Raw genomic sequence first — 25,000 nt, 5'->3', positions numbered from 1 at the left:
ATAAAGCGTATATCAGTAGTAGCATCAGCATGGAGGGTGTAGCGTACGCGAGTGAATGAGACTGTATGAGTGTGATTTTGTATGTGCGTGAAAAAGGGATGCGTGCATGCGTGCGTTGAATCTACAAACGCTTAGAGCGCAAAGTTTGGTGCAGACAAACGCAATAACGCAGACAAAATGCGTGCCTGTTGCGTGCGTGCTGGGGAACATTTTATAAGAAAACAGCAAACAGGACGACCGACCGGCAGCTATACGGGCGGGGACGGACCGCATGTAAGACAATGAACGCATCAATATGAACTGTGATTGTAAAACAATGAGCAAAAGCTATTTCATTAATTTTGTTTTATTATAATTTGTATCGTTTACTATAACCAGAGTGTGGCAGAGAGCCAATTACAATGCGCAAACATTACAGACAATTGCATATTCGACTACAAGCTTTTCCGGTCCGGCTGAACGCTAAATAATGCCGGAGATTGGAGTTGCTCAATCGATTGATCAAACACAGCGTAACGAAAAGAAACAACAGAATGGACAACCAATCTTTAGTGCAACATTGTTCTTATCTAATTTGGGTTCATATTAGTAGCTTCGATTTTGTGTCGAGCTTTCTCTACCTTATTTTCGGCTGCCGCATACACAAAGCGTATTACCTAAGCCGTCCAATAGCAAAAGCGTGCTGAACAGTGCACACGCTTATAGTATTAAGAGAGCTACAGTTTACAATTTACCGCCGCTGAGCAGCGCAGCGCTCCCCTGTCCTTTCTGCCTGGGTGTTTTACTTTTGTATATTCTATGTTGCAATTCGCAAAACCAATCAAACACCAGAAGAAGCAGCAACACCAACAGATCCTTTGGGTTCGTTGATCATTGCTCCGGTGACCGATTTTTGCGAATGTCTCCGATTGCGAACCGCGAGACTGCGGTGCGATGAAGATGCGAATTGTGAGTCATGCCTGCTAAGCACTGAAACGCCCGGTACCAAGAAGGGAACTACACGCAAAGGGCAATGGAATTGTAACAAATACTTAATAAATATTATATCATTATCATGGGGGTTCAATGGCAGATGGAAAAACAAAGCATAAAAATCACGGAACAGATGAACTAATATTACCGTAGAAGATTTTCTTTTTCATAAGTTTCTTTTTACTCTTGATTTGCTTGTGCTTGACACACATCAGGGCGCCTCGGTGGAGCTGTCGAGATGCTACTTACCAAGAATGGGGGTTTGGGTGAAAATGGAATATCGAGTCACGATACAACGAAGATTGATCCACATTTCGATTGAGTGAATAGTTAATATTAAAGTGAGACAAAATATCCCCTTTGCGGCCTACAATGTACTTGTGGAGGAAAATAAAAAACATGTAATAAACACAAAAACACACATTCGCTTGAGTTAGGGTCTATGTAAACTGTGAACTGAAAGAACTATTCCATCTACTGGCCTAGCACAACGAACCAAGCGCGAAACAATCAACAGATCGACAATGTGAGTTTATAAATGTGATGGAAAATGTAGTTTTTATTTTCACACTCCTCCACTCCATATTCCTCGTTCCGTTCATTCTAGTGAAAGTTGAACTTTCTCCACTTTTTTCATCAACACCATTCAGAGCTGAGCATACAAACGCGCATCATCATCATTCTGTTACGTGTGGCAAAGTGATGGCGTAAATTGCTCTCTGTTCCAGCCGGCTGGCCAAACCAGCTCAATAGGCATATTGCATGGGGCTCTGCAGAGGAAAACGCATCAGTTGGTCTTGTGTTAGCATCCGTACCAGTACCAGAATGTACCGGAGTCTGTCTACGTTGTTATTGGTCCTGTATTACGCAACGGTAGTGCATTGGTTCGGTATTCAGTTCGTCCAACCTTGGCCAGTATGTCCTGCGAATGATAATCGCCTGCTGTCGCTGTTCAATTTCCTCTGCAACGCAACACAAACGATGTCGATCACAACGCGTGATGCTTGCTACGGTTGCTTCTTTCGTGCCGGATCTCTGGCGGCCGGTCCCGCACAACTGTCTGCCATCAGCCAATGTGCCACTCTGTATCTTCTAAACAGTAGCTATGCCATTTGTGCAACTAACTTAGCGGTGCGCGTTTGTCAGGATGTTTACTTTCGATTACTTACTCAGCTAATGTTCTCTTTCCGGCAGGCTATCGTGACGGGCTTTCGTCCTGCGGCCATCATTCCGGATGGTTCGCTCCGTTCCAACTGCTACAGTGGACACTGCGAGTTCGTTCAGTGCATCCGAAGGATCAACGGAAACCAGCTCATAAACGAGTGTATACTGCAAACGCTGGTAAACCGGGACCTAAACGTTGAAGCTCAACGGGTCGGATTCTACGTGAACACAACGTCCTGCATTTTGGCGCGAGTTCGATGCGATCCGTACAATCCGATCACGGGAAAGCTACAGCAAGCTACTGCCTTGGCTGGTGCTACTCCTGGAACGCTCCGAGAGCGGACTACCACCAACGCGCTGCAAATATCATTCTCCGGGGATATCCGGGTGATCTCCTTCCCCGCCAAAGTGTCAGTCAGTGACGCGTTCTGTTCCGCCCGCACTCTACTCGATCAATCCACCTTCACCAATTCTGTTTGTTAAGAATGGGCTATCGTCGTCTGAAAATCCGAAACAGCAGTAGGGGTGCTACGAATTCATAAAGGAATGAAATTGTCTACTGCAGTTATTGATAAAGATAAGGCAAATTTTAACTGAACTAACAGCCACGATTCCAAGTAAAATATCATGGCCTAAGCTACTCTCGAATGATCGAGTAATGATCATGATGCTTCTAATGATGCAAGCGATAATGGCAATAGATCACAGGATACAAGCTATTTTATAAGCAGATTTTTAACGTGCCTTCATGATGCGGAGTATCTGAGGAGTAAGAACTTCAGAAATAATATTTCAGGGGTTTCAAAATGCATGTTCAACGTTCATCGAAATAATAAAAACAATAGAAACGCGTAACCATTTTCTTTTCTTTTCTTAAGATGACATGCGATAATTCAAAGTGGTTTGACCCTGCATAAATTTAGAAAAAATAGTATAAACGCATTCTATTCGTCAACATACCGGAAGTCGCATCGGAAGTAAATCACGAGTATTATTATGATTCACTGGTAAGTACGCACGAGATCTACAATTACAAATGCGTGCCATATTCAGGCACCGTGGGGTAGTGTGGTCAGCTGGAATACTTCATGCTATCAATGGTGGGTTCCGGTTTTCTCATGATCAATGCCAGCAGCTGATCGTCATGCACAGCTAACACGAAACGATCGTTCGTTGAGTAATCCTCCGGGATGGATGCTCGGGATTCCCGTGCTTAGGTGATCGAGGAAGGGGTTATTGAAATTGTGGATCGTGACGTGACGGATAGACGAATGCGTGTATCTGCGATGGACTCACTACGAATCCAACTTGCTTCGTATCGTTTCGAAACTATCTTTGAACTACTAGCAGAAATATCTGCAGCGCTTTAGATGTGGAATTAGATGTGGAAACGGAGTTTATCAGGTTATTCACACAAAAAATCTGCGCCATTCTGAGCAGGATTCCTGCAGTCAGTCGGTAATTTCGACATGGCAGTCGAAAACATGTTTGTGCACATGTTTTTCAACACTTTCTGTGCCTTTTCAATAATTTCCTCCTCCGTTTTTCCAATCAAATTGTTAAAATAGATCCTACGTTTAAAGTTAGCCCAGATGTGAGCGATGGGCAGCAGCTGGGGAACGTTGAGCCAGTTCGCAATCTTCGGCATCACTTTGATACTCAGCCGCTTTATTTCGTCTAACGATCGCTTCGAGTATCGTTTCTGGTCAGATTCCCTGATCTTCGTACTATTTGTGTTCCTTGATGAATAACGCAACCTTCGGCAGCCACTTTGTATAATAAATTTTCCCGACACGACGATTGTTAGCCACTGGTCCTTCTTGAGGAACTTTGTGTGTGACTGATTTTCACTTTAGAGCTCATTTTCTTCGTGCGGGATCGATGCGGGAAATTGTGCATTTTGTACTGCGATGAGGATCAACGGAACTTTCAAGACAACCCCATACGAAGGAACCGAGAGAGCAGGACAGAGAAGAATCTGCTGTCAAATGTGTTTGTTAGGCTGGAAAGCTGGTCGGATGCTGTTGATCGCGCTGCTGGTAAGTTTGCCAAAAATATGTATAATTTTAACACATTTTGTTGGTTTTCCATTCTTTACAGATCATTTATCAGATACAGCAGCAGTGGCCGAACGATTCGTCGTGATCTGGTGAGTAATTAAACTGATATTTGGACGATCAAGTCTGATACGTATCACTGCGAAACGATGTGAAAACGATTTACGGTGAGTAAAAAGTGTTTCTAAACCCTGTGTTATGGCCGATCGTTCGGTTCTGTATAAGTATATCAACCCCAATCTAGTCGCTGTCGCTACCCACGGTGCCGACAACATACACAAATGTGAGCGCACTTGGTTACTCCCTGTCGCCAACTTGTACACCAGCCTCCTAATCAATTTGATTTCAATCGTTTTTTTTTATTTCAGATATCATGAATGTACATTTGGTAGACGTAGTTTCCGGTTCCATCGTATTTTCAATGTCGCATAAGCGCGTACGACCGCCGCTACACATGGTGCACTCGGAAAACTGGCTTGTTTATTCGTACTTCAACGACAAAGCACGTCGTACCGAAATCAGTGAGTGATCAGCTGGTGCCCCATCCGGGCCCATCTTTGATGTACGAAATGCTAACCGAAGATTACATCACTTTTTTCCCGTAGCGTCAATTGAGTTGTATGAAGGTAAAACGCAGACCAACGGTACCGTGTGGAGCTCGCTGGATGCACCGCCGCTACCAATGGTTGAACGCCAATCCTACATTCTCCCGGTGGCGGTATCCGCACTGAAGGAAACAATCACCGAGAAGGGTATCACCAGCAAGCACATTTTGATTGGACTGTCGACGGGGGCCGTTGCCGAAATGTCCTGGGCGTTGCTGGATCCTCGCCGGCCCGTCACGTCGCCGGAAAAAGCGCGCGACGAAGGCATCATGCCGTACATGCCCGAGTTACCGATGCCGCACGAAATCCTGGTCAACTACAATCAAACGGTAGCGAACCTGCGCGGCATCCATACGGCACCTTCCGGGCTCGAAAGTACCTGCCTGGTGCTGGTGCACGGTCTCGATCTGTTCGTGACCCGTGTATCCCCCTCGAAAACGTTCGATCTGCTGAAGGAAGACTTTGACTACTTCCTCATCACGATCGTGTTAACCGCGCTCACCACTACGTCCTTCGTCGTCAAGCAGCTAGCATCAAAGAAGATCGTCAAGCAGGCGTGGAAATAATGAACGAGGCGGAGTAGCAGCCACCGGGGAGGAAGGGGTGTGTCAACGGGAGAACAACCAAAAAGACATTTAAATGCATTTTCTGTTATCAATTTCGTTCCCATTTACCCACTCGCACACGCACGGTATTCGACGTTCACGGTCACGGTCACGGTCACGGTTTTCTTTCTCTCTACATCACAATCCTGAGGTGGTAGTAAGAACGTGTTAAGAGATGAGTTTGAAATTTGCCGCCCGAAAAAAGGAAGACATGCGTTGCGAGGCTGCGTTGTTCCTTCCGGCGGTGGCAGCATTTACCTTTAGTGCGAGTTCTCTGTAATTCATGTTTTGCTAGGTAAAATAAAGGCTTACGCCATCGATCGAAAGAGAGAAACAAGAGAGAGCAATTTGCCACAATCAAACGGGCGGATATTTATTTAAACAAAACAAAAACCGTCGGAAACCGTGAAACATAAAAATTGAACACAAATATCATTTTAAAAGGTTTCGCTATCATCCTCCCGGTACGCGTGGCAATCGTGCTCCTGCGACCCGCACTTCCCTGAAGTTTTCCGGCCTAGGGTTTATGGCTGCATTTGAAAAAAATGGGAAAACAGAAACCAAAGTCAACTATTTTTACCGAAAATATAAGTTCGGATCGCCGGTACTTACCTTGGGGGCTTCGGCGCCTAGCAGGCATTGGAAATCTTGACTGTTGTAAACCGCTCGGGCCAGGTTGCGGCGAATGTTCTATGGTCACCCCAACATTCCGTGCAGGTGTGGGGTTCATGCCTATTACCGTGTTATCGCTCGAACTTTCCAAGCTTGATGTGACAGAAGTATTACTCTGATTCCGCGATTGCGAGCTGATGTTAAACGATTCCGACTCCGTCTCCATTCGACGAGGTTCCGAGATCGATTGTGACAACGTCGCGGTTCGATGGGATTCCTCAACCGATTGAGAACTTATCGCGTCGTCATCCAGATCAGATGCAGAATCGTTTCTGCTCGTCGCGACGGACCGTAAACTATTCATCGATATATTGCGCGTTCCTTGGCCCGATGTTGGGAACCGCATTCTGAGCGAATCATCGATAAAGCTCCGTCCCCGGGACCGGTTCGAGGTGCGTTCGTGGAGCGGGGTGCGTTCGACCATGAGATCAAAGTTGTCATGCAAATGTAAAGTATTTCCGTCCAAATAGAAGCTGCTAATAGCGGTGCACCTTTGCTGGAGCTCCCGCAACCAACTCTTTTCGTAGCCGTAGTCCCGGAAGCGCATGCGATGAACGTCAGGGAACGCTTTGAGCAGTTTGCGCAGCTTCACCGTTTTCGGGAGCGGCTTACGCGCCAGTTCTTTGAAGCGGGGGTTTATCTTCGTCTCCTTGGAGATGATGACGACTTGGGCGATGCCAAGTGATTGGAAGTCGCCGAGATCCCTCGATACCTCGAATCCCAGTACGAGTTGATGAAAATCATCATCTGTCAGAAGGCAGTCGGGCGTCAGGGATGTCTGCGGATTCGGCAGGCAGATCGGACATAGAACAAACTGTGAGCGCTGCAAAGAACGCCATCAAACAAAAAACCATCTTAGTTGCAAGCGGCGGAACTGTGCCGAATATCACGGCGTTTACTTACCTCAATGCATGTTTTTATCGCTCTTCGTGCATTCTCATTTCGCAGCACCTTCTCGTCTATTAGGAATGGCGAATACTTTCCGCAAACGGAGCAGCTCGGGAAGAAACCCATTTTTTGGCCGAACTGCAATCGGGGAGTACTTTTCGAAAGATTCGTTAACCGGACACCGAGAGCGGGAAATCAAAGCCAACTTGACGTTTGATGGGATCGGTTACGGGCAAAGTGTCTATAGGAAACAGGTGAAGTCATAGCACTTTTTTTCTTTTTTGCTTTTTTTCTTTTTTTGACATTCGACGCCTTGTTTACGTTCATCACCAAACCAGCGTGCGTTTGAATCCGAAAAAGAGCAATGGTTTTATCAGGTATATTATCTACTTTTGCTCGTTTAAATGATACATTTTCTAATTTTAGAACAAACGAGCAGCCCCGCTGTGGCTAACAACGTGTCAGTAGGGGCCGAAAACGCCGGCTATCTCTGATTCTAAAACGAGTGGAAAAGGCCCGGATCCGGCTTCCACCGATAGCCGGTAATTGTCGGCTTAGACTATTGGTTAAAGGACAAAAGGACGGAGACGATTGGAGTGTGATGGACAATCACATCAGCGCTACATGCTCGGTGCATCCAAAGGAGGGTGTTGTCGCGTGTTCGACCAGAGATCCGGCGTAGGTGAACCCTCTTCGCTTGTTCCGAACACGGAGCAGCAAGGAGAAGGAGTGGGTTCTTCTGTCCGAATAAAGGCAGCTTCAGCGCGCTTTGTTCATCATATAAGAACGCTGGCTCGGCAGATCGTCTGCCAATCGCGGGGCGCATTCAAAGGAAGAGTGATAAGGAAGAGTTTGCAAAACTGAGCTATGCAAAATCTATAAGGCATCTTAAAACCACCAATGTAGAACAATCAGAGCACTGAAAAACTGGAAAAACTTTAACTTTCTTTACTGATTTCTTACTTCTCAAAGCGAATACAGCGTCTCCAACGCAACCAAAACATAGACACGAACTGTCAGTTTTTTTCATTCATCGATCACTCGCTCGTTTGTTGAAAACAAAGGGTATGAATCATTTAAACGAGCAAAAGCGATACTATATCTGACAAAATCATTGAAAATTTCCGGATATCCTTCGTATCATCAAACGCTTTCTGTCGATTTGGTAAACATGTATTTGACAGCTGCTGAAGTCCAATATGGCGGCAAGTGATGTGCTATGACTTCACCTGTTATAAAGCCGGCGATACATGAAGCGTAAACTCAAGCGTAAATATAAAATTAATTTACACTTGAACATGTTTACATGACCGGGTTGAGACGCGTAATCCGAATTACACTGAACTTTAATCGACTTTTGTGAGAAAAATAGAATCTTTTTTCCAAAGAAAAAGATTAAAAACGCTAGTAATGAACACTCACTATTAATGCAAACCACGAACAGGAAATGTAGTGGGGCAAATCGCTGCAAAAAGCGATTACGCTAGGATTTATGCTCCGTGGACTTATAATCTTTTTTACACCGTGTAAACGGCAAATGTAAACTTTTTGGCATTACATTCTGAGTTTACACGAGAGTTTACGCTTCATGTATCCCCGGCTTAAGGCCGGAATACACGAAGCGTAAACTCTCGTATAAACTCAGAATGTAATGCCAAAAAGTTTACATTTGCCGTTTACACGATGTAAAAGAGATTATAGGTCCACGGAGCATAAATCCTAGCGTAAACGCTGTTTGCAAGCGATTTGCCCCACTACATTTCCTGTTCGTGGTTTGCATTAATAGTGAGTGTTCATTACTAGCGTTTTTAATCTTTTTCTTTGGAAAAAAGATTCTATTTTTCTCACAAAAGTCGATTAAAGTTCAGTGTAATTCGGATTATGCGTCTCAACCCGGTCATGTAAACATGTTCAAGTGTAAATTAATTTTATATTTACGCTTGAGTTTACGCTTCATGTATCGCCGGCTATAGGTAAAACACTTTGCTGTTTCCTACAGACACTTTGTTTACATCAACAGCTGATCGTGGGTGTGGGTTATTTTCTCATAAACTTTGACTCATCTCTGCGTAAAAAACCGAATTTTCAGCACCAAAACACCGCGGCCACGATGGAGAAGCTGAACCCGTTCGGTTCGCTTCAACGATCCATCGAGATCCTGAAGACGACGGAGTGCAGTGCAAAGGAAAAGGTGGTGCAGTTTGGGCAAATCAGCGAGAGCATCATCGCCGTTCATCAAGGAGCGGCCCTCGCCACATCCCCCGTTTACTACGGCCACCTTACCGGGGCGCTCGGAATGTTTTTGCTGTTTTGTGAGGAACCTGACTCGAGCGTGCGGATGGCAGCGGAGGAAAACTTGTCCCGGATTGTGCGCCACTGCGAGACTAACGGCAACATTGTCCGCATCCAGCGCGACCTCTACCACGAGATCAAAAAGAACGGCCACGAGCGCTCGCTGCGGATCGCACTGTCCCTGTTTGCGCACTACTGTGGTTCCATCCGGCCACGCAAGGCTCGAACCTACGCACAAAACCTGCTTCCCTGCATCTACTCCATCTCCAAGCGCCGCGAACCAGCTTTGCAGGAGGGTTTGTGCGCCTTTACCGAGTCCTTCTGCACCCAGCTGGAAGGCTACCTGACGGACGGAGAAGTGCTGAAGATGACTGAGTTGTTTCTGGAAGATCTCGCCTCCGAGTGTGCCACCAAGCGGCGCTGTGCAGCGAAAAATACGCTCAGCTTCGTGAAAGGTTCGCGCAATCCGGAATTTTACGCCAACAACGCGTTCAATCGATGCATCGAACAGCTGCTCAAGTGCGGCCAACCGGTGCACCAACAACCCAACACCGTGCTCGGAGTTATGGGCTGCTTCCGGGGAATCTTGCCGATTGTGCTGCAAAGCTGTCGCGTGGAAAAAGCGATCGAAACGTACGATCTCTGCCTGCACTTTCTGCGCGAAGGAAGTCATACCACCATCAACGCGACGTTAGAAGTGCTGCTGGTTATCTTAAATCACGTCCAGCCGGCTGTGCGAAAGGTGCTGCGATCGGAGCAGGGCGATCACCGAAAGATGCTACTGAAGCGCAAAACGCTGAAAAATTCCATCTTCAAGATCAATATCAGTGAGAGCTTACTCTCGTCAAGGAAGTCTAGCACCGATGCTCGGTCAGATCAACTACTCCGTCCGGGGTCACTTCCTCTCACCTCTACTCCAACGAAATTTCCCGTTCCCACTGACGACCGTTCGTTGGCATCTGCATCGGATATTGAGCTAGATTCGCTAAAAAGCATGGAACTCGATTCCGAAAGTCGACTAGCCCCAGCACTACAGCTCGATCAGTCGGTTAGCGCCGGAGGTTCACCGTGCATAGCGCCAGCACCCGCCCCGGACACACTGTCACTCCGGAGCCAAAAATCTACGGATTCTATTGGATCGTTTCTAAACACACTTCTCCAGACTAACTCGAATGCGGCCGAATCGGTGACCAAGTTCTTTCGCAAAACGCTCGATAAACCATTTGCAGATGATGGGGAAGAAGACCGACTCTCGATGGACTCGATGGCCAGCAGTCACATATCGTCCAACGCGGAAACGGTGCGTGCGGATTTGGATGTAACGTTGGAAATAGATCTCGATACCGAACCACCAACAGTGGCCACGGTAGTTCCCAATACCAGCACACCGACACCATCCCGTGATACGCTGGAAGTCCCACTGGATGTTTCACAATCCGTTATCGACGATGGAGCAGCGGATGACACCAGGAGAGAGCTGTTCATCGGCGCCATCTACGATCAGAATTTGCTGGAGTTTACTGCCCGCTTGCTTTGTTCACGATTTCTGTTGGCCGGCTACCGGCACCAGCTTATCGCTGACTCGGTAGTGCGCGTGTCAGTGAAGAGTTTATCACTGCAAATCGTTGCCGCTTGCGTCCGCCTGAAGCCGGAACTGCTTTGTTTGCCACTGGAGAAGGATGCACTACGGGAGGAATTCGCGGTGGTTGAGATACTAAACCTGGAAGATGCTATCAATGAGCTCTCCGAAGAGGCTACTGCGTGTGCAGATCAAAAGCTAGAGTGTGAACCAACACCACTTACACCAAAACCGGAGTCCGACCTGCTGGAAATGAAAGAGGATCACTTTGGAGAATGTACCAGCACGACATACTTTGAATACTTCTCGCCAATGTCACTTAGCTTAGATCAGGGTTTAAAATCGAAACTCAAATCAATCGAAGAAAACTTCCAATCGATTGGAAACAATGAGAAGCTAAGCCGTGATCTCGATGCCATTCTCTCACAATCGGAGCCAGATACCGGGGCAACCGGTCCGGCACGCAAACGGGAACTGCTAGTGGTTCCGAAAGTCATTACCACCATCCGGAACGAAGGTCACAGCGTGCGGGAAGGCGACAAGATCAGCGTAACGGCAGTCAGTGTCTCCGATCGCAAAGAGCTCGAAGACGAACCACAGCAATCCATGGCCGATGTGCTACTCTTCTACGATAATGCCGATCCAACGCTTCGCGGAAATGTACAAACGATCGTAGGACATTACTTACGGGCGGCTATCGATGCCACCGGAAGCTATCGAGAGTTCATGCACACCAAAGTGCCGCCAGCCTTGCAAAGCTTTCTGTCGGAATATAAACTGTTGCAGATTGTATTGACGGTAAGTTTTTTGCCCGAAATACTCATAAACACTTTTGTGAGTCTACTAATCTCGTCTTAAATTTCTTTCCCAAGGGTTTGTGCGATGAAATACACACCGTTATCAACCAATCGCTTGCGTCGGTTGAGCAGTTTTTCAATGCTTTCATGCTGAGTCAGGATGCAATAGATGTGGAGTCAACAAAAGCTACATTACCCAAAGGGACTGGAAACGTCTTGCTTGACGATCGATTTGAGCCTGGTGCATCGCATCAGTCGATCGTCTCCGTACGTAGCATTCTTAATCAGCTAACAACGATGACCAACACGAAATATTGGCTGGTTCAGTGCAAACTGTATGATGTTATTGTGCAACTGGACTTCCAATGCATTGAAGCGCTCGGTCTGCTGGGATGCTATATACGCGATCAGTTCCTCGATCAACTACTCGCTGGACTGGGCGATAGTGATGTTCGTGTGCGGAACCATGCAGCCGATCGGATATTGCAAATGCTGGATGCGTACCAAGGAGATCAATGGTCACTCGGCTCGAGCCAAACTGCTGCAGAAGAGTTCGTCAACGAGTACATCCTAAGCACTTTCGCGCAGCCTTTCGATCGCAGACAGTACCCGCGTACTAAGCGTTCGCTTCAAGAAGGCAAATCCAACTCAATCGTAAGGATGGTTATGTACAAGATTAGCAATCAATTGCTAAGAATCAGTGACAAACATTTGCAGGTAGTGTCCCCTAACGATGAGTGGTTTTTGAGCGTATACTAATCTTTCCATTGCTCTCCGTGTACAGTCAGGTATCTTACACTTCCTGTGGCTGTTCATATCGAAGTACAACCCATTGCTATACGTTGATCTGTGGAACGAATATAATCTGTTGAATGTATTACTAAGCTTGCTGTTGGAAATGAGCGGAATGACCGTGCTTGATGTTACGCTCCATACACATCTTCTCCAAATCTGCTCGCATCTAACGATTGGTAAGTGAACAGTAATGATTTTTAAACTGCTCTTGCATCAATTTAACGATCTGCTATCCACAGTCGTGTTTTCGTCGCGTTCGACATCTACTGCTACCGACGGTGATACGCTGAATAAGTTCATCATCCATCTTCTGAAGGTGCTCAACATCTATCACCATCTTTTCACGAACATGGCTCCAATAGTCATTAATCGAATGCAGAAGGCTGATCTCTTCATGAACTCGAAGGAGTTGCAGCAAATCAACTGCTTCGGTTACTTTGGCGGTGAACCCGTGTACATGAAGCTTTACCATCAAGTGCGCAGTTCGCTGGAAAGCTACCGGATAACGATCAATGCGGATGCGGGTACAAAGCTGTTTGACTGCTTACGAGCGTCAATCAAAGCATTGTGGACCCTGCTGGAGATGAAGTCCATCTCGACTATGACCAACGGTATGAAGTTCGTGGAGGAAGTACTACGATATCTACACTCTTTTATAGCTTTCGAACCGGAACACTGTGTACGCTGCACTCGGTTTTTGCTCAAGTTTATCTTTCAATCCAATTTCGTCAACCGTTCGGCGGAGATTTCCTTCTTCCAGCGTGCAACGGAGATATCCGAAGGATCGGAGGTGATTTCCAAAGAATTCTACGCTCGATACTACGATTTTTGTAAACCGAAACACAAATCCGCATCGCTGGAGATTGGTGCATACGTAAAGCTTTTCGAACCGCTCGTCATTGCTTGCCTAAAGATGTTCGGTAGAGTGCAATCGTCGGTGCAGGCCGATATTCTTGAGATGTTGTGCCAGCTCCTGGACTTCAACATCAACTATCAACTGCTGGATGCGAGCAGCATCTTCGTGGAAACGATCCTGAAGCACGTGGAGTACATCGAGCGTGGCACAGTGGATGATGCGGAGCACCTGATGCGCCAGGTGGTGCGATTTCTCTTCAAGCTGAGTGCCTTAAACCGCGACAAACCAATGGTCACTGTACCAAAGATCATCAACATTTGCGATAATCTGCTTGCGAATCATTTGATCCGGCAGACCGCCATTGCTTCCGTGAAGGCCCTTTCGCACGAAGTGTTTCTCGTGCGCTCTTTCAACGGCAGCGCTACAAGCTCGAAAGGATTTGAATTAACCGAATGTTGCACGCAGAAGGAGGTGGTGATGAACATGCTGATCAAGTTTCCGGAAGAACTGGAGGTCTATCATATTCTGCCTATGATCCTGTACAGCGAACGATGGTACGATCTCGAGACGGGCCAGGATGCAAGCTGCGAACCAGACGTCTTGGCAGCCCTATTGCAAGCCTTGGATAGTGGCAAACTTGTGGTGGAAAATGAGCGCGCTTACGCAAACTTAGCTCAGCTGATGGGCTGTTTGAGTGCAAACCTGCTGTTAGAAAGCAAAACAATGCTTCGCTTCATCGAGATCCTCTACAGCACCATGAGCAATGACTCATTGACTGCTCAGCAGCGTGTTATCCACGCGGAGCTTATCGTACGATCCGTGTTTTTGCGCACCGAAGAGTGTTTTCTTTTGCATCACGTTGAATTGTACCACTGTAAAGCACATGAAACTGGGCACAGCGGCGATCGTTCGAACGAGCTTGTTCAAAAAGCCACACAAAGTTTGGTGGACCTACTAATTCGCTATCTGCGGGAATGTTTCACTAGAATCGAAGAACTTCAACTCATGCAGCACTCAACGGTGGAGGAATTGAAATTTGCAGAAAATACAGTGCGACGGTACATCCAGGCATTGTCGAGGATGAAAACATTCAGCAGTATTAGTCGCGTTTTAGTCGAACAGATTCCACTGGAGTTGATTTGCTGGCGTAGATTGTCACCATGCATCGCTAAGCCGCTTACGGAACTGTTGGTCAATCATGGCTATGACTCGGAAGTGGTACTGACACTGCTACGGAATGCCACATATAACGTTCGGAATGACAGATTGGTTACCTTAATGATGGAAGTGCTGCTAGAGAACAACCCCAACGAATCCAAATGGAGCCGAAGCGATGTATTGGCCCTTCTGAAGAGTGAATCACGTTTACTTCTGCAAGATTTTCTCACGTTTCTCTTGTGTCAAATAACAAAGGATGAATTCTGCAAACACATTGTGATGGCCATTGCACCGAATATGAGAGATAAGATAAGTAGTGCAGAGTTCAAACTACTGGAAAAATCACCGCTGAGCACACTTCAACTTATGTCGAATCGATTGGGAGATCTACTTGGCGCAGTCAATATTGTGACTTCACGTAAGGCTGCCCTCATATTAGGCCACAAGCTGGACGCTTTGCTACAGCTCAGCAGTGATTCTGATAGGGAAACAGTGACCGCAATTCTTCCCGAGAGCAACTATAGCTATCTGCTATCGCAACTGTCTGCCGACAAACGTCGAAAATTTCCTAAACTGTTTAAATCCGTGCTTGAGCTGTTGCGACATTACGACCGTTCGGAGCTCCCACCAATCGATATGCAATGCAGTGTTAGTCCGTCATCAATCGATGTCGAAGCACTAACGCACGAAACGATCGATGATGCATGGTACCTTCGGCAGGTTACTTATCATTGCACTACAAGATCCTACACCAAGCCTCGCCACATCTCCGCTCTTATCCATGAAATTAAATCCGAAAGTAAATTGATCAACCTGCTCTCTACAGATGCACTGAACGTGCGTCTACTACGTGACGTCCTTTCGGTTGCCTTCGATAATATGTTCCGCACTTTCTGCACCGACTGTGTGCAGTACAATCCTCATTTGAACTATCTGAAAGTACACCCGATGTTGAAAGTGGCACTGATTGTATTGATGCGCAAGCTGAAAGAGTGCGGCAACGAAGTGACGGTGCAGCACGAGCATTGTGCCGAAGTCATCATCTGCTTTTTGGAATACTTGAAGCGCCTCGAACATCTCTGTCTGTTCTACGTCGAGGGCAAGTTTATTGATCGCTTCATGAAGGAACATCTGCTTAAAGCCAACTTTTTCGAATCAATACTAACCTTCGGTAGCGTTTGTGCACGCACTGTACTACTCGAGCCCCCGGCGAACATCACACGCATTGAACTTTATCTAAGCTGTATCAACGCAATCTTACATCAACGCGCTCTGTGGAATGAGCTGAATCAAAATGACCGGTACAGGGGTGACGCGGTGCTGTACATGAATACCATTTACACCATTCTCGAACGATCGCTACACGATAGTCAATTTCCTCAACGTCACCGTCATCCGGAAGTATTTGATCCTTTTGTAGCGCGCGGAGATGGTGCTGTCGACGTGTATTTGAAGGCAATTTTTCTAGCAGAACTCTTTACTGACCGTGCAACAATGGACAAACAGCTTTCGCTTGGACCAGATATGCTTAATGTGATCCAATCGATTGGCATTGCTTTGCTAAAACTCGATCGATTCTATCTTTACGCATTGACACCAACTGAGCTGTACGCAAGTTATGGATCGCTGGAACAACTGGTGAACGGCGATCCAAAGCTACCGAAGGTTCCGATAGAGCATTTGTATGACATCGAACTGTTGGAACTGTTTTTAAAAAGGTAAGCACGAATTCGCTCATGTCTATCGTAGGTGACGCATAACCTTTGGATCGTTCTATGCACACGCAGGGTCAACCTAGTGGGATATGCATCGAGGCAGCAGTTCGAGGAGCTGCTCATGTGTTTGATGGTGTTGATCAACCGTACGGAAGACGATGCGCTATTGGTTAGCTTGCAGGAACAGCGCGAAATCAAGAATGTGTGTCTGCATGCAGTGATGGCGCTGCTGGTGTCCTGCTACCGCTATCCGTGGATTGGTTTCAGCGGAGGCAAATATCATCATTCCACGCGTAATCCTACAATCGCTTGTAATAGAATAGGGTAAGCTACATAGGCATAGGCTGTGGAGTGGAGCACCTTCTTTCTTCTTTCACAAACAACTTATTCTACTTATTTCAGGTTAAAGAAACTGCACAACATCCAGCTACTAATTCCACTGAGCAACGTTTTTTATCAGCCGAATCTGGAGCGTCGCCTAATGATCACTGTAATGGATGATCTGCATTCAACCGGGGACAGCAGTGTCGGCACGATGCGCTTCGATCGCAACCAGTTGGCACTGAAACACTTCTGGGAGATCATCGAACGATCGAACGAAACTGACGGCAGATCAACGGCGGCATCGCTGTCGGTTCGCAATTGGCAGTATTTTGTGGAAAAAATCAACATTGACGTCAATAGCTCCATGCAGCTTATCTACGGTGTGCTGGAACAACTACTCGAAGGTGACCCATCCCTGGTGTTGCCACATTTGCTATCGTTTTGTGAGATCATTGATAATCGAGAGCAGATACGATGGCTGAATACGTTGCTGCTGAAGCTACAAGAACGCATTCCGATGGAGGATACACTGTCGCAGCAGGTAATTAGCGGAGTGGCGCTCAGCATTCTCAACAACTAGAATTGAATGTATGTTTCCCTTTCTAGCATATTATCTATCTGCTGTGTCGTTTGAGCGCATTACTAGTACCCTCCATGGCGGAGCTGACGCATCTTTGCACAATCATTCCTTCTTACTTGAAAAGCACGCAACTGTACATCCGGAATGCAACTCTACAGGGGTTGATCAGTTTGTTGGAGTGTCTAGTGCAAACCAACTCCTCCATCGGCTCACTAAACGACGAACTTCAACTGGTGCGCAACATTACCGTGAACTACATTATCAAGCACGGTATTATCGAGGAAAGTTCGGGCGCCTTCAGCGATCTACACGCGAAGCTTGTCTGGACACTGAACTTCTACCTGATCGAGCATACATCCCGCTTCGTTCCCGATTGTAACCTGCTTTCCAATAGTATCATTTCGGCCAACAACATTCTCAAACGGACGACCAATTTGGACATTTATCTGTGCATTTTAAACGTGAGTTGATAATTAAGTTGCTCGAGCAAATGACTTATTATACATTAATGGTCTTTTCACAACGGCACCCTTTTCGCAAACAGGGATTGGAACGACTAGTCATCAGGGGCGCGGTTCCTCGCATGCTACACGACAAGATAGAGAAGCTGGCGATCGATCTCGTAAAGATAGACAATGAAATGTTTTCGCTCTCTGCCTTGAAGCTGCTAGTAACCTGCATCTACACTAGCTGCAACGAGCAGCTGGAAAGTACGGAACGGTGCAACGGCATCGTTCAGGACGAACCGGACATTATAGTGCAGCAGATTGAAAAGATTGAGATACTGTTCGCCAAAATTCGTAGCACAACGCCGCAGGGTGCCAAGGTGTTTGGAGATGTACTCTGCCAGCTGATCCGTGACCTGCTCCCACCGAACGAGATCATCACGAAAGTGTTCAAGGAGCTAATGATGAACCAACCGAACCCGGACATTATCGCCACCGTCACTTTCCAGCTGTTCCGTTCCGCTATCGATGCATCGTACCTGGCACTTTTGCAAGAATGGTTACTCTGCTCGCTGCCCAACTTTCTGGCCTTTCCGCAGGTGAACAAATCGGTATGGTGTTTGACCGTCATATTTCTATCCGCTTCATTGAACCAGCATTTGATAAAGCTGCTGCCAGAAGTGCTTTCATTGCCGTCATACCAGCAGCTGAATGAGCGGGAAATCAATAACTTCATACTGTCGGCAAAGGATTTCTACAGCCGCCTCGAGCCAAACAGCAGTCAACGATCGAAGTTTAAAGAAATGTTCCAACAGCACGAATCATTCGTGTTCCAAAGTCTCGTCCGATGTCTGTAGGCACATTCCGGCGTATGTTTGATATTCAAGTGCATTGCCAGCTCCAAGTGCAATCGTGCTTTGTGATTATTATTCTTATTATTATTGTAAAACGATCACCTTGATAACATTATCATCCCATGGCTGAAAGTCACTGTTCGTTAATGTTTTGTTTTATTGTAATCCATTCGCTCTTCTATCGTACTGAAATAAAGAATACAAATTCGTGTGCTTAAACTTCATCCTGCTAACTACCTTATCTTTCGATACTAGATACACTAGATGCAAAGGAAAACATGATAAATATTTTAAAGAATCTTTTTATAATAAACCTAATTAATAGTGGTCGCGAATCACTCCTGCGGGTGGTAAAATAGCTCTAACGAGTTAATAAAGCTAATTTATTTGAGGATAAACCAAGCAATGTATGCTGTTCGATTTTTAGAACAAGCAGCTGGTAACATGTTTTTAGTACAACGTGCACCACCACGTGGGCGTCTCCATCTGGTGGGTCATCTGCAACACGCTCTCACTATTTCCGATGGTTTTCCTTTTATTGCTCTTTAACCATTTTTTTTTAAATAAAATCTTAACATTCTTGGGTTTTATTGAGATTTATCTCTAACTTCATTTCCGCGATGGATTTACTTGAACACGGGATAAGCACAAAACAAATGGAATCATTAACACAACAAAAGAAATACAATATTTTAAGTTATTGCTTATGTTAGCAGGAATAATAATCGCGCCACTCCAACTGATTAAATCCCATGTTGTTGTTTTTTTCTAGAACAGCACAACACTTATCGCAGCGCGCAGTCACCACTTGAAACATGATTAACCGATAAAACTTTCGTCGTAAATGCTTTTTATCTATTATCGAATGCACACAACACCAAACAAGTCTCACTCATGATAAGAAGCTCTTATTAGTGTCTCTCTAATCGAAAAAAACACTCGCACGCAAGTGATTAAATAAGTGTGGTGGCGCAGTACCTATAATATATGTGCTACAAAAGTCCGCATAGTCCCTGGTAGTTGTGTTTATTTTATAAAACCCAAAAGCGAATTTCTGGTGGTTTATCGCGCCCCCTCTTGGTCCCTTATGTGTCTGAGATGAATGGTCTATGCTTGGTAGTGGTAACGGGGAAAAAGGACATGGATGGCGTCTGGTTTTTAACAGATAAGGATAATGTGATTATTCACTCGATTGAGTTTGAGCCTGTCCAAAAACCCACGACCCTGGCACACTTATTCCACGGTATTGTAGAACCGCCGGTAGGAAGATGGTTCACTATTGGCAAGGGGCAGATCGGTTTGCTTCGTCGTCGTAGTAAGCAACGAGTTGATTAACGACCGTCGAAATCCAGAGCACACCAACAGCGGTACGTAGAGCAGATTCAGTATACCAAGGGCACGTAGGACGAATGGGAAGCCAATGACCGGAACCAACTCGCCGCCAATGATGGGAGCCAGCGAGTACGCTACACTGACCGCTATCTGCTGTATGGCATACACGGCACCGTATCCATGGCGACCGCTCTCCTCGTCGGGGCTTAGCTCGAGATCGTACTCCATCCGCGCTGCTAGCTGATTGTCGACTAACGTGGCCAGCAGGGGCACCAATGCGGCATCCACTACTCCAATGCCCAGCCCAAGTCCTAAATGTGGAAACAACAGACCGGCCACGTTGCTAGCCGATGGCAGCAGCACACAGGAGATGCCAACGAGCACTAGGGCGGCGATTGCAACCCGTACCTGCCCGTAGCGATAAGCGACGGTACCGAAGCAGTTCGTCCCGACCCAGTATCCGATGGAATCGGGTATAAACACCGTGCCTAGTTGCCATTTTTTCGGATGCAGATGCGATATCATCCAGATCGGTAGACACGGTTCCAGCGCAGCCATGGCCGAGGTCGAAATCCAGATCGCTCCCACGATGACGAGCACAAGCCGATCGGTCAGCAGGGGCCACCAAGTGAGCCACCGTTCCTCCGTACCCGTCGTCGATGTGTCGCGCGGTGCGGGATTCATCACTCGTATCACACCAAATTCCAGCTGCCAGTACTGCAGCGCCAGATTGCCCAAACAGAGCAGGGCGAGCACGTGGAATGGTGCCGCTTTACCCGCCACCTCGTACGCAATTCCACCGAACGGATACCCGACGAGCACACCAACGGCCATCGCACCCAAGATGGTGCCCATCACACGGGACCGCCGATCCGGTTCGGGGTACAGCTGGGCGACAAGACTCATCCCGCAGACCCCGATGCAGGCCGATCCGACCCCGTGGATGGCTCGTGCCACAAACAGGGATCCGTAGGACGTACCGAAACCAAAAATCAACGAAGCCACCAACAGGTTAACCGTTCCGAAAGCGATCGGAAGACAGAACCCGTACCGCCCGGTGCCACTGCCAACGATCGGGTTTGCGACCAGCTGCACCAAAGCCTTCACCCCGAGCAGGATACCGATGGAACCGTTCTCTTCCTCGATCGCTGGAGACCGTCCGATATCGGACTGTAACGGTTGATCAATGGCCGCTCCACTACCGGCCCCAATCAGCGATGGCACGTAATGGAGGCTAAAGTTCTTGTAGAGAACGCTTTCCGGTACGTTGGCATGGAACTGCACGAGATAGTCCGGCAGAATGGGAACTAGAGTGAACCGAGATCGAGAGAAAACGAACAGAAACAGGAACGGCATTACTGGTGGTCCATTTCCTTTTGCAAGCAAGCAAGCAAGCAAACGAAAAAAAACCGCAACTTACCAATCACCGTTAACAGCATGTTATCGAGAAACAGAGAAATGTACACGACCAAAGCAACCATGGCGCGGCTTTGGCGCCGAACTGGGCCATCGAGTGATACCATATTGTGGCTTTCGAATCAATCAAAGGACGCCTTTCGGACGCGAATTGCGTACGCGAGCTTACAATTTTGAATTTACAGCACGTTGCGCCACACTACGACACTACAGTTACAGCCTTGTGTGCCTTTTGATGGCTCTCAAATTTGGAACGCTTTTCGTAACGCCTAAACGTGGACCCGCACACGCCGTACACTCAACTCACAATGAGAGCGTATCAACAAGTGTCCTGTGGCTGGAACCGCCGACCTCAGTGCAAACCAACGTTGGAGTCCAGGCGCATGCGCATTCGTTTCCATTATCAAACAACACCAGCAAAGTGCGATGAAATGAAGGGGAAGCAAGGACATTCCGGAAGAATGAAAGTAAAACCAACTAATTGCTCAACTGAAAGGAACAGCGATGAGCGTTATCTAGCGATAGCGGTTAGTGGGAACTATTTGGGACAAAAAAGCAGCATCAATACGTCGTGTCCTTACTCAACATATGGCCATACGATGGATCGAGATCGCTCGACGCGATGCGCTCGTTCCTTCCTCCCTTGCCGTTTCTTCCGTTGCCGGCTCACAGCCCGATGGAAGCGATGGAGCTCGAGACAAAACACCACAATGGACAACCCATTCATGACGATGTACACGAGGAACACGTTGCGCATGTTGAACAGTTTCACCTGCCGGGTTTGCGGGTCGGGGCGCAAGGTTTTGTTGCGATTTTGGGCAATCTGCAGCAGCATACCCTTGGTGCGGATGAGCGACAGCTGATAGTGGACGATCCCATTCTCCACGCAGTTCATGGTGATACGCCTGATCGAAGGAAAGAGGGGCGAATTCTTCGGCAATGCCATTGCGGTCATATACTCGACGAGAGGTTGCGGAATGCTGTACAGTTTGCTCTCCTTGCGCACCGGATCGAAGTACCGTGCCTTCACCACATCCGTGAAGTACTCAATGATCGGTACAGCGGCCGTCCGGTTGTCCGCCACCAGCGGAATGATACTGATGTTCGATGGTACCGTTTGCACCTCGATCCGGACTGCCAGCCGGCCCCGGACATCGGTTCCGTTCCAGATCTTGCTTCGGATGACGTTACCGAAGCTCAGGATGGCTTTCAACTGCAGCGAACTGTCCAGCAGCTCGTCCAGTGTGTGAATGTTGCGTAGCTTCTCCTCGTCCTTGTTCAGCTGGATGATCGTCATGCCCTGCCAGGCCGAATACGCGACGATGCTGTAGAACATTAGGCCCATCAGCACCAGCCTCCGGTGGTGGTCCCGCGGTAATCGTACACTCGTCGCAAACAGAATGGCCAACGTGCGGAATGCTTCCTTCAGATACGCCCCGATCGACAGATCCCGGCGTATTAGGGCCACCAGCAGCAATGGCAACACCAGCGAAAGGCCAAAGTTGGTCAAGTACATTTGCAGCGAAAAGCGATGGAAGAAGACCAATTTGAAGCGATTGGCGTAGTAGTTGATCGGAACGACAAACACCAACCGGATGGGGCACAGAAAGTGCACATACAGCAGATTGCGCATCGGATGCTGCATGATGGTGCGTGAGTTCGCTGCCAGATCAATCGTATTATGCTCGATCATCGCCAGCGTACCACCGAGGCTACCATTCGACGTGATGAAGCCCACCGACTCCTGATAGTTGAGTTCGATGTACTGGATCGAGAAGTTCATTCGCTGGCGCATTATCTCAACCATCTCTCCGTCCAGGTATTGATAGCTGCAAATGAACCGTTCTATTATTAGGAAGGATGGACCATTAAAGGCACCACACAAAGGCACAAGGTACACATACTGCGAGATGGAATTGTTTTGAAAGTGAACCGCCTTCGACATTAGCTCCACATCGGTGATAGCAATCCTTAGCGGGTACTGGTGCAGATTACGAATGCGGTCCCGGATGAACCGATTGACCTGCTTGTTGAAGTGGAACACATCGGCCAACACCCGCAACCGATGACAGAACAGGTTGCGTTCGTCCAGTACCGACGGTTCGGTTAGATACGGATTAAACAGACACACCATCAGTGTCCTGGCATCGACACGGCTAAGCAGCAGTATGTTGAGCAGCTTGTACTCGAACCACGCCACCCGGAACAGCTGCAGCATATCGTGCTTGGCGATGCCACGTATCAGCAGAATAACTCGCGCTATCGGGTTTCGGAAAGCGATCGCCGGTAGCAGCTTCTCCGTTGTTACCGACTTGTTGGCCTCACAGTGGAAGGCTTCCCCGTACGGATAAGGATTCGGCTGATAGCCATACGCCGGATTCGCACGGTCTTCGTCCACCAGCTTCAGATAACTGGAATAAGGATGAGCATGAGATCGTAAAGTGCACAACGACAACGACTCTAGTATACTCACTTGTCGACCGTGTACAGTTTGTACGAGGAGTGTAGCAGCTGATCGTATTTGCATTTGATCGCCTCCATCACCGCATTATCCTCCACACCGCTGCCCACCATAATGGTGATGGAGCGGTACCCTTTAAGGTACGCCGTGACCAGCTCCTCGTAGATGAGAAACGCAGGGGAATGACAGTATACCTGCGACCTCTCTACTCTAATGTTGGCACCAGCTAGATGGTGCCCTAGCTGCACTATCAATAGCAACACAACCGTTAGTATAAACTTCATTTTTAAAATCACTTTTTGTAGTCTACCAGGATTGGCGGGAACCTATTACTTCTTCACAACATCTGCACTGCCTAGTGCCAGAGGTATCCGTTTTTATACGCGCTTTTCGTGACCCAACCGTGTTATGCCTTAACTGCCATTGTTCCCTAATTGAGTACGATGCTTATCAATGAACAAAATTGCCCCCCCTACCATTTGTCACGCTCATGTCGGGCGGATGAAGGTCTAGTCTGGGCCAGTGTGTTATCCTGCATCGTTCAACGTCGCAGTGTTTGCACCGTTAAATGGTTCTGATTTAAAAGGCGTTAATGGACATGGAACCATTTTATTAACCACCTGTTTGGATAGTCCCTATTGTTACGGATGTTTTTACGCCCTCCTATTGTTTGTCCTCTCGTGTTCTTTCTTTTGTGTTTAGTTTTTAGCATGGATTTGAAGGATATTACTATTTCACTTTCTATGGAGTATTATGAATTTTGTTCTTATGAGTTAAAGGATGCGATAACAAACATAAAAAAAAACTAATTTAGCATAAAAAATGAGTAAAATATGTTTACTTTTGGTTATATTCACTACGATAGGCACTGTGAGTGATTGATCCAAACATCTTCAGTTAGGTCATCGACTACGGCGTGGTCTACAACGGTCCTATTCCTTCTTATTTCCAGAATACTAGATACAATTTTCTGGAAATAAGATCGCTGAATAAGGTTCTGAAATCATACCAAACGCATCCACAAATATACTGGGAGGAGTTTTGGAGCTGGTTAAAGTTAATCCTAAAAAATGGCAAATGGAAGTGAGAAAATTTTCTTTCGTGAAACAAAACACCAATCGGAACATTCAGTGATGTGATTTTATCATGATACAGTGTATATTTTATGTGTATATATATATGTATATTTATATTTATGTATATGTATATTTTATTATAATAATCTTCACATTTCCTATCAAATATAACAGAACAAAACATTTACTTTCACTATATCCATCGATCCCGGGCTTCAGTGTATGTCTGGTTTCAGAGAAACGTGGAGCACGCGGAGTATTGAGTTATGCTGCGTTTCGGGGGGGTCTTCATTTTGGGAACCTGAGACATGACTCTGATTTCTGGATTGTGTTTGTTTTTAATCGATTTAGGATTT

The 25,000-nt window shown here is 46.9% G+C and overlaps 8 protein-coding genes across 13 annotated transcripts in view; 4 read left to right on the top strand and 4 right to left on the bottom strand.

Annotated features, from left to right (window-relative positions):
* The window catches only part of LOC126580965 (ABC transporter G family member 23), a 35,164-nt gene extending 33,778 nt beyond the window's left edge, over positions 1-1,386 (top strand). For all 5 annotated transcript variants that reach the window (XM_050244331.1, XM_050244335.1, XM_050244334.1 and 2 more), the window contains exon 12: positions 1-1,386. This exon is cut by the window's left edge and continues 930 nt beyond it. The gene's annotated coding sequence lies outside the window, so the exon portion shown is untranslated.
* A 411-nt stretch (positions 1,387-1,797) lies between these two features.
* On the top strand, positions 1,798-2,664 carry LOC126569959 (uncharacterized). Its single transcript, XM_050227386.1, has 2 exons — positions 1,798-2,103; positions 2,167-2,664. Exons 1-2 carry the CDS (start codon positions 1,798-1,800, stop codon positions 2,617-2,619), a joined length of 759 nt encoding a protein of 252 aa, XP_050083343.1. The 3' UTR covers positions 2,620-2,664.
* Positions 2,665-4,391: 1,727 nt separating this feature from the next.
* Positions 4,392-5,742, top strand: LOC126570962 (ER membrane protein complex subunit 1-like). Its single transcript, XM_050229121.1, has 3 exons — positions 4,392-4,476; positions 4,562-4,714; positions 4,799-5,742. Exons 1-3 carry the CDS (start codon positions 4,392-4,394, stop codon positions 5,362-5,364), a joined length of 804 nt encoding a protein of 267 aa, XP_050085078.1. The 3' UTR covers positions 5,365-5,742.
* A 10-nt stretch (positions 5,743-5,752) lies between these two features.
* Positions 5,753-7,169, bottom strand: LOC126570961 (uncharacterized). The gene is made up of 3 exons (XM_050229119.1): positions 6,979-7,169; positions 6,016-6,898; positions 5,753-5,933 (listed from the first exon to the last, which is right to left on the bottom strand). The coding sequence occupies exons 1-3, from the start codon at positions 7,087-7,089 to the stop codon at positions 5,857-5,859; spliced, it is 1,071 nt and encodes a 356-aa protein (XP_050085076.1). The 5' UTR covers positions 7,090-7,169; the 3' UTR covers positions 5,753-5,856.
* A 1,844-nt stretch (positions 7,170-9,013) lies between these two features.
* On the top strand, positions 9,014-18,583 carry LOC126569188 (huntingtin). The gene is made up of 8 exons (XM_050226114.1): positions 9,014-11,632; positions 11,707-12,348; positions 12,416-12,602; positions 12,666-16,158; positions 16,228-16,479; positions 16,558-17,020; positions 17,086-17,520; positions 17,604-18,583. The coding sequence occupies exons 1-8, from the start codon at positions 9,074-9,076 to the stop codon at positions 18,360-18,362; spliced, it is 8,790 nt and encodes a 2,929-aa protein (XP_050082071.1). The 5' UTR covers positions 9,014-9,073; the 3' UTR covers positions 18,363-18,583.
* Positions 18,584-19,264: 681 nt separating this feature from the next.
* On the bottom strand, positions 19,265-21,214 carry LOC126569189 (synaptic vesicular amine transporter). Its single transcript, XM_050226115.1, has 2 exons — positions 21,112-21,214; positions 19,265-20,998 (listed from the first exon to the last, which is right to left on the bottom strand). Exons 1-2 carry the CDS (start codon positions 21,212-21,214, stop codon positions 19,593-19,595), a joined length of 1,509 nt encoding a protein of 502 aa, XP_050082072.1. The 3' UTR covers positions 19,265-19,592.
* A 470-nt stretch (positions 21,215-21,684) lies between these two features.
* Positions 21,685-23,852, bottom strand: LOC126575280 (uncharacterized). The gene is made up of 3 exons (XM_050235907.1): positions 23,581-23,852; positions 23,012-23,518; positions 21,685-22,936 (listed from the first exon to the last, which is right to left on the bottom strand). Exons 1-3 carry the CDS (start codon positions 23,850-23,852, stop codon positions 21,685-21,687), a joined length of 2,031 nt encoding a protein of 676 aa, XP_050091864.1.
* Positions 23,853-24,769: 917 nt separating this feature from the next.
* The window catches only part of LOC126570071 (uncharacterized protein DDB_G0283357-like), a 41,675-nt gene continuing 41,444 nt past the window's right edge, over positions 24,770-25,000 (bottom strand). For both annotated transcript variants that reach the window (XM_050227554.1, XM_050227556.1), the window contains exon 9: positions 24,770-25,000. This exon is cut by the window's right edge and continues 4,304 nt beyond it. The gene's annotated coding sequence lies outside the window, so the exon portion shown is untranslated.

This window comes from Anopheles aquasalis, chromosome 2, assembly GCF_943734665.1.
Source record: "Anopheles aquasalis chromosome 2, idAnoAquaMG_Q_19, whole genome shotgun sequence".
Taxonomy (NCBI): Eukaryota; Metazoa; Arthropoda; class Insecta; order Diptera; family Culicidae; genus Anopheles; species Anopheles aquasalis.
The sequence above is the reverse complement of the archived record's forward strand: the minus strand, read 5'-3'. Positions and strand labels throughout refer to the sequence as shown.